The 9,436-nt window shown below is 47.0% G+C and overlaps 1 protein-coding gene across 1 annotated transcript; it reads right to left on the bottom strand.

Moving 5' to 3' along the window:
• Window positions 1-624: 624 nt before the first annotated feature.
• On the bottom strand, window positions 625-3,142 carry LOC133921815 (leucine-rich repeat receptor-like protein FASCIATED EAR2). The gene has a single exon (XM_062366855.1). It carries the CDS (start codon window positions 2,994-2,996, stop codon window positions 1,158-1,160), a length of 1,839 nt encoding a protein of 612 aa, XP_062222839.1. The 5' UTR covers window positions 2,997-3,142; the 3' UTR covers window positions 625-1,157.
• Between the last annotated feature and the right edge of the window lie 6,294 nt (window positions 3,143-9,436).

Raw genomic sequence — 9,436 nt, 5'->3', positions numbered from 1 at the left:
AAGCAAGACTTGGCGTCATGAAACCATGTTGTTGGCTTTTACAGTATAAATGTGTAATCATTCCAGATTTGTTTAAAAGTGAGAAAATTATGTGGTTTACTTGTGATACTGGGGTGTCACTCCTGGTAAGAATGAATCTACAGTAGTGGTATTGCAGCAAGTTCAGAAAAAAAAAACTTATGTGGATAAAAGAAGAACCTGATTCCAACACTGGCTGTGACTGATTCAGTAAAAGTGCCCGATCCTTTGAAAAAACTACTGATGCTTATTCTCCACCTTTTCCAGCTGAACAGTCCACCATGTGACGAGTATGAGAAGAAATATCACTCAGCAAACACATGCTGAGATTAGTTCGGAAATGCATATAACGAGATAGGTTGCCTCATCTCTATTACCCATAAGTTTGTATTGATATGATATGAGAAAATGGTTGCCACCATGCTGAGTGCAGTTTCAGACGGCGAACTCACCATTTACCTATTAAAGTAGTACAGGAAGGGCACCCAAAAAATAGTATCTACCACATTCGCAGAGGCAGTCACAGGCACGGTACTGAAATGAAAGCACACTCACAGTTTACCAGGTGATGCATAGTACTAAGCAGAAATCAAAAGCAAGCCTACAAAATTATAAGTACACCGAATTAGGCAGATTTTTATATATTCAACAAAACATCTGCTGTCACAACATTGAACGGTAGCTCAACAACACTACAAGCATGACCAGTTTTGAACTGGACAGGGAATGAAAATCCACAGAGCGTATTTACATCTGAACTTGCTAACAGTAGCGACGCTTACGATTGTGGCTATTGCACCACCTAATTATGTGCATCCTTGCTCATTGGTATCAAGATTCAATGGTCTGAACTCTCAAGCAGCAACTGGCACCCTATACTCAGAAACACGGAAGGGCTACCACCAGCAGATGATTGCATAACAGATGCAAACGTGTTGGAACCCAATCCCTAGGGCAAGAATGTTAGGAAACAATCAGGCACCTTGATTGATCATTAACGTGAGATGGCAAACTTCCTCTTGACCGAAGGTATCCATCTCATCTTTCTTGATGATCAGCTTGCACACTACAGCCACTCAAACTTCATAGAGATCCTCTTATTTACAGTACAACCTAATTTCGCAACTCTCCTTCTATTGTTAATATTCTGCCCTCACGGGCCGAAATACAAAGTTTCTTGCCTTGGGGGAGCATAGCAAGGTTGCCATCGACACATAAAAGCTAGTCATTGTGCTGATACAGAATGCACCAAGAGACACCCATCCATTCTCTCCATGCCAGCCACCAAGCCAACCATGGCGATTGCTTCCAGCCATTTTCCCTCCTGGCATACTTCCATCCTCGGTGCACCTTTCCCCACTGCAGATCCCTGGATTTCCTGCCAATGCTCCTGGGAACTTCCGTAACCCATCAATTGTTGGTAAAGGCCCAGACAGGCTATTGTAGGAGAGGTTAAGCACCTCGAGCTCTGTCATGGAAGCAATCCCAGGAGGCACCTCCCCGGACAGCACGTTATGCGAGAAGTCAAGCGTCCGCAACCTCCCCATTCCTCCAAGCCCCTCAGGGATCTGCCCAGCCAAGTAATTACAGGAGAGATTCAAATACTCCAATCCCTTAACTGCAACTAACCCTTCCGGTATCTCCCCTCGGAGCTCATTCCTTGATAGATCTATCCCAGTAGTTGCCCGAAGATCATATCCCAGATCCAACTGCCACGACACTGTGTCCACAGATGCTGACACGAACAATTGAGGTGGAAGCACAACCTCTGAAGGAATCCCCTGATCACCTCCACCATTAAGCACTGCACTGACATTGAACCCACCATCTGGGATGAAACCCACAAACTTATTGTCAGACAAATCAAGCCACTGGAGCGTCGGAAACGAGAACATCCAATCAGGTAGCTGGCCAGAGACCTGGTTACGAGCCAGCGACAGGAACCTCAAGCTCTGCCATTTGGCTACAGCACTGCTGAGCTCCCCGGTGATCTCATTTCCTGACAAGTCCACCACCTCCAGAGACCGGCACCCAGCCAGCGGCAGAGGAATCTCCCCAGATATCTGGTTGTTTGACAAATCTAGAACCTTGAGACTATCAAGCGCGTCGAGCTCAGGTCGCAGCGCCCCAGAGAGCCTGTTCCTTCCGAGCCGCAGGTACAGAAGCTGGAAGCAGCCTGCAAGCCCGGCAGGCACTAAACCGGACAACCGGTTATGCGACAAATCCAGCACCTGCAAGTAGGTCAGGTTCCCGATTCCGGGAGGAATCTCCCCGGACAACTGGTTGCCCGCGAGAAACAACCCCTGAAGGCTCCGTATCGCGGTGATCCCGGCGGGAATCTCGCCGGAGAAGCGGTTGTGGGAAAGGTCGAGGAGGAGGAGGGCGGAGGCGTCGGGGTCGGCGACGATCCGCGGGGGGACGGCTCCGGATATGGCGTTGCGGGAGAGGTCGAGGGCGGCGAGGCGCGCAGGGAAGGAGAGCCGCGGGGAGAGCGGGAGCCGGAGGGAGTTGGCGGAGAGGTTGAGGGTGCGGAGCGCGGGGAGCGAGGACGGCAGGCAGGTGGGGACGGCCCCCGAGAGCGCGTTGCGGGAGAGGTCGAGCGAGACAAGCGAACGCGGGAGAGAGCAGGGGAGCTCTCCCCAGAGCGCGTTGGCGGAGAGATCGAGCGCGCGGAGGCGGCGGAGGAGCGCGAGCGGCGGCGCCGGGAGCGTGCCGCTGAGGTTGAGGCCACGGAGCACGAGCTCAGCGACGGAGGGAGTTGTGGTGGGGGTGGTGGCGGGGTGGAGCGAGACGCCGAGCCAGGACGGCGAGAGCGGGCCGCGCCAGGAGGAGAGCGCGGCGCGGGAGGGCGACGAGAGGGAGGCGCGGAAGGCGAGGAGAGCCGCGCGGTCCGCCGAGGCGGGCGCCGCGGGGCGCGGCGTGGAGGCGAGGAAGAGGATGAGTAGGAGGAGGGCTGGGAGGGGAGCAGCGGTCGGCATGGCGGTGGTGGCCGGCGTGCGGCTGGGCGGTTAGGGTTTTGGGGGGTTTGGGCGCGGCGCGGAAGGGGAGGATGCGTTTGGTTCGTCCCATCCAGGCTCCAGGACGCAACGGATCGAAATCGTCCGACTTTGGACGTGTAGGAACAGTGATTTGCCAGTAGATAAGTAGTATGGTAACGTCGAATACTGTATCATATCTACTGTATCGGCAGTACTATAGCACTTCCGTCAGATATTGCGTGGATTTTACTTTGATTTGTCCATCCATATCTGAGCCGATGATTCATAGTGAAATGAAGTTACCTGAGTTTACCTAGCTGTGAAATTAGACGATCCCGTTTCAGACGCACAGTGCTCCGTTGTTTGGTTGCTAGAACGTATGAGCTTATACGGGATAAGTTGGTTCAGATGCTTAGGAATATTTTTTTCATATGTTGTATCGGTTTTTTCCACAAATTTGGTAGAATGACGCCATCCAGATTCCACAGTCTAGACGATCGTCCTATGTGAACAGTATGCGAAATATTCCCTTTGTTCAAAACAATATTATTATGTTGCTTAAAAAATCATAGAATTTTTTTTTTACGTATTTCATAATCTCTGTAACTCATTTTAATTGAATTCACATATAACTTATGTAGAATTGAAACTAAAATTCTTAAAAAAATTACTTATATAACGTCTAACAATTGTTAGGGCTCAAATAAATTCTTAAAAATCTAGAAAAATTCATTAATAATCTTCTTATGTGATGGACTAATTTCTAAAATTATTTTCAGCGCTAAGTTATACGGTGAAAAGTGAGTTCCTTTGTAATACTTCATATGTTTGTATTTATATCATCCTATACAGTCATCCAGAATCAACCAATTCAGTTAACCAAACAGAATTTTGTACTTAAATCATCTCATTCCATACAACTAACTAGAGACATTCTCATAATATCTCATACATCTAACTAAACAACCTACTTGTACCACCTCATCTAGAATCATCATGTCCGGTCCTATCCTATCAAGAACATCACATCTTATTCAACTTCATTCAACCAACCAAATGCGGTGCGGAAGAGTGGAGTGAAGTGGAACTAGAAGAGCCAGACGGAGTGTGCGGACATGTGGAATTTTGGAGGAAAAAGGTGGCGACGACAGAGGAATTTGGGTGTTTTCTGAGAGCAAGGGTGGTGACGGCCTGCGGGCCACACCGAAGGGCAAAGCCGGCGAACGGCCAATGGCGTAGGAGGAGGGAAACAGAAAAGACCAGGAATTTGCAATTTTTTGCCTTGAACCAATTGAGCCCTGGTTTCAAATGGTGGGAGAAAAGTCTTTATATCCCATTCACAATCCACTTTCTTTTCCCAAGCTCGTGAGTCAAATGTTGGAGATGTTTCATTCCACACAAGAATACAAGTGAGTACCCAATAAATAGCTCTTAATCATTACTCAGCCCATTTTTTAACTTAATTGGACGAGTGAATCTCTAGTTATTTTTTAAATTTTTAAGTCAACCCAATAACTAAAAAATATAAAACTTACATCCACCTTCCATTTTCCAAACCCACCCCCACATTTGCAATAATCCAGCCGACACCTAAGTTTCTTAAGTATTACCAATTTTTTTCTAAGCAGATGAGGGCATCAATACGAATAACCCCTTTATCTGCGTGTTTTCTATGTTTAGTTAGTAGCTTCACAAGTATGTTTGTTGTGAACATTTCGTATTGGTCCTAAAAAATGTGAGGTATTCGAGTAAAGAACTGCAACATAATTAAATATACCCTTATTTTTTCAAAGGAAAATATGCACTTATTATCTAGCTTTATGGTCATTTGGTAGAGCTTCAAGTAAAAAAAAATGGAGCTTGGTATTCGTAGACCTAAAATTTGTATAATCGGAGCTATGACTCCACCGAAGATGTTTAAGTGGTCATTTTATTTCTATTTTTACATAAAAATAGAGATTTTTTTTTATAAACTTAAGATCTGGCATAGAGCTGGGAGCTGAAGCCCTAGCAAATATGGTCTTATTGTCTTAGCTAGTAGTATAACACAAAACCATTCCTTGAAAGAACAACACACAAAATCATATAAGGACATCTCCTGTGGAAAAGTGCTTATAGGAATGCTTGTGTCATGGGTTAATCTCAGACAATAATCCTGGGGTGTACCGGTCGATGAGCCCGTGAACGACGCTTACGATGTGATGAACTCAACATCAGGAGTTATCCAGGTTCAGGCATCCCGAAGGATAACAGCCCTACGTCTTGTGTATTTTGTTATGAGTAGTTGTGAAATAGTTACAGATAATTTCCTCCTATCCTTTATATATAAGAGAAGGAAAATTTACAAGTAGACCCCTTTCAATAGACCTATACCTAGCTAGATATTCTTTTCTCAGATCATCACTATGCGGAGCATGCGCGCTGCACCTTGCGCCGATGGTACCTCGGAGCCCATCCCATTCTCTTGGATGCCTCCACTTTTACTTTACCTCGGCAGCCCTGCTTGTCCCTTCGCCGTGAGCCACAAGCTTATCTGCCAAGCTGTTCTGTCCTAGCTTTCCGTGAGCCCACCTGCGAACTTATCCACTTGCTTGGTTGTTCTGCATGCCCTATTCCAATTGTCGTGTGGCATTAAGTTAGTTCGCAAAACCCCACACGAGATGGGGCACTACTCATCTGCACCGGCCACGACTTTGTTCGCTGAAGGAGGTGCCTTGGGAGGGAAAATACTTGAGTAGAAATCAATAAATATGACTAGACAGGTTAAGTATAGACGTCTCGCGGTCAGCAAGGGCTGGTCATAGGATCATAATATATCACAAGGAGACTGGTCACGCAAGCCTCGAGCTGGTCGAGTGAGCCTTGACCTGGTCGTGCGATGGGCCAGGGTTTAGGAAATATCCTCCATCAGTCGTCATATCCCTCGTGGAACCTATTAGTCAGGACGTCCCCTTATTCAATACTCTAACAGTAACCCCAAGCTCCCTCGCAAATGTGGTGGAGTGAGCGGTTTGTCACGTGGTAGCAGGTGGGCCTATTCATACCACCTGGGCCCTAGGTGAACACGAGTGGATCCCGGGGGTGGCTATCAACGCAGTCCACTTTCATGGTGGGCCTATAAAACCACATCCCAATGGGAGGTTTTAAACTTCCAGAGAGAGAAACATCGTGGGAGAGAGAGACATTGATTTCCATTGGACCAGAGGAAATTTCAGTTCTCCAAGCACGGCCTTTCGAATCACGAGACGGCTATACTCCATGCGACAATTGAGATATTACTCTGGACCTATAAATTGGAAAGCCAAACCTTACCCGTGAATCCTTTTGCCACCCCCATAGCCCCCAAGCCCTTGCGCTCAGAGCCCATCGTCTCCATCTCCACCCGTGCTCTTACCGCAACTCCTATAGCGCCGCGCACTAGAAAAGAGCCTGACTTCCCCAAGTCCAGGTGCACCGCCGCGAAGCTAAAGTTGATGTAAGAGAGTCACCTGCACCCATGTCGCCTGTCTTGTAGGTACTGCCCTGGAGGGGACGTCCCTGCTCCTCGCTAGGGGGGTCGTAATGTTTGCCTCGTTCTTCCTAGCTGGTCTCGTTCCTTCCTTCTCCGAATTCTGCACCACCGTCATCTCGTTCTACGACATCTGCCACCTCCACCTCAACCCCAATTCCATCATCATATTGAGTACCTTCGCTCATTTGTGCGATAATTTCATTGGGGTCGAGTCATGCCTCGATCTTTTAAGGTACTTCTACACAGCTAGGGTACAAACCACGCCAGCTACTAGAAGCTGCAACTTTCATCTTTACTATGGTGCTGCAGGCTCCTATATTGAGATGGACCTCAAGTCGCTGTGGTCGGTCTGAAGGGAGAAATGGTTCTACCTCTCGACCGAAGATTTCTTGGACAACCTCTGCGTGCCAAATGCGCTAGCGCGCCTCAATGAGAACTAGGGGAACTCCCCTACGTCGACTCTGGAACTGCTAACTCTCACCCCTCGTGTCAAACAGCTTGCGAACATTGGGATATCGGGATCAGATGCTGTCCATGACTTCATTAAGCACTGTTTGTGCCCCTTGCGAAGGACAGCACATCCGGCCAATCAATACACTGGGAGTGAAGATGCCACCCGGGAGAGCCCCACAAGTAATGTCGTAGCTATCCTCATGACGCTCATTGATGGTCATGTGGTGTCTTAATATTCCCCTCATCCAGATCTCCCTTATAGTCGTTGACTTGCGGTCAAAATACTAATGGCGACGGCCTCAAGGAAAGGTGGCCCTCCACGCGACGCTCCTCCATTGTGCGATATCCTTCCGTCGGAGAGGGCTCAGATCAGACTGATATGCTTAGTATTTTCTTAGGATTTCTATCTCTAAATCTTCCCCTAGTAAGGGTTTCATGGTTCATGTCGCCGCAGAATCTTCTCGAGGTTGATGTATTGTGTCCAATAATCGATGAGGTTATAGAAGTTGCCTGAGAGATTGATCATGTTGCTCGCATGCTCTCTCCACCACTCAGGGCCGACTTCGTCAGCCACCACTCTATTTGCGATGTTAACCCGGCTGGCCATGGATGTGACCAGATTGCATAGAACAGGGTAGCGACCGCGAACGGTGCTGGTCAGCCGAGGGTCGGCCAACATCATCCCAGCTAGATTCCTTCTGACCAGGCACGCCTCGACCAGAACTGCCCCAGCCAGACTCCTTCTGATCAAGCGCGCCCTGACCAGAACCGCCCCAACCAGACTTGCTCCGACCAGGTGCGCTCTGACCAGGCGTGCCCCGACCAGACTCGGAGCGATCAGGCTGCTACTGGTCAAGCGTCCACAGGGAAGAGATCGACGGAGGACTCGTCAACCACAGAGATGTCCAAACATGCTCGTGGGACACCGAGCACCGGTGGCCCGTTGGCAGGACTATCCTCCTAGACCAGTCGATCCAGTGGCTTTACGAGGAACAGATTCGTGCTCAGGTCTCCGTGAAGGTGATATGCCCTAGAGACAATCATAGAGATGATTGAATCACACGTCTATGTTCATGTACTTCTGAATAATATGTTATTCTTTAGATGACTATCATTTACATTGATTAGCAAATGCATGACTTATTCATGGAACTCTTTGTTTATATCATGATATTATTCTGATTTGATCCATGATCACATACCATTAGGATGATTCATAAGACTAACACATGTATTGCTTAATGATCATGTTTCACGAATCATATGTATAGAGATATCGAATCAATAATGTAGACATTCATGTTAGAGAACATAATGTTGGATAGACCCACTTTGAGATATTGTTGGGATTGTTATTTATGATATGCCATTAGTTGTTATCTCAAATGGTGTACCTATGGGATTCTTAGATCTGAGATCATCATTGATTCGCAGAATATGTAGTGACATACTTTAGGGTTGTCAAACGCTATTCCGTAACTGGGTAGTCATAAAAGTAATTTTTAAGTTTATAATAAAACATGTCATGGTGTGAGCAATCAAGATGGAATTTGCCCCTCCTTGATAACTAAAGAAATATCTCTGAGCCCCTAGAGGTAGTTGGATTGAGAAAGTGCATGATCATACCAATATGATTAAAGAGTTAATCATGATGAATTCACTACTTGATCGAGTGAATGATTGAGTTATCATAAGGGTGTCACGTATCTCATCTTGAGCTTAACTGGTATCGTGAGGTGAAGGAATTGGTGCGTGTATATATCAAGGTTCAGCTGATATGATCTTTGTGTATACTCGGGAGTCAACATGTCCTGCTAGGGACTGCTATTGACTTCGGTTTGGTTAGGGTTTCCGAGTCATAGCTATTTGTACGTGAACCTAACGGGTCACATACTTAATGGGTTGCAACAAAACATACAAATTGAATTCGTATATAGGATTGATTGGATTGTGATCCATGAGGTGTTAAAGTCCTAAAGGTCTTCCAACATGGGAGCCCATTAGCGAGCTCTATATAAGAAGAGGCGTGCAATGGGGAGTGCGGGAAAGAAAAAGAGACACTCTGAAACCCTAGCAATAACCCTCTACATGATCTCCTAAAACCTTAGTCACGCGTGCGGTGCTAGCACATCGACATTCGGTGATTCCACTCAGTAGGTATGGATATCGTAGATGCGCTGCTGCTATTGTGGCACCGATCTCCTTGGCATTTAGATCAGGCCCTCTTTTTCATTCGAATGTACATCTTTTTCGGTAAATGATCATCTACAAATGAAAGGACCTATTGATTGAAGCACTTCTTTCAACACGTAGGAGAACATACCTACCTTTACGTGCGCTTTGATAAGTAGGTCGACAAAGTATTTAAATAACGCTGCTGCTCGGCACTAATCACGGAGCGTGATGTGACCACTAGGAGCTGGTCGAGGACGCGATAGATCTGCTCAGTGGCTGGTCAAGAAATTGGTCAAAGAGA

This window comes from Phragmites australis, chromosome 6 (genome assembly GCF_958298935.1).
Source record: "Phragmites australis chromosome 6, lpPhrAust1.1, whole genome shotgun sequence".
Lineage (NCBI taxonomy): Eukaryota > Viridiplantae > Streptophyta > Magnoliopsida > Poales > Poaceae > Phragmites > Phragmites australis.
The sequence above is the reverse complement of the archived record's forward strand: the minus strand, read 5'-3'. Positions and strand labels throughout refer to the sequence as shown.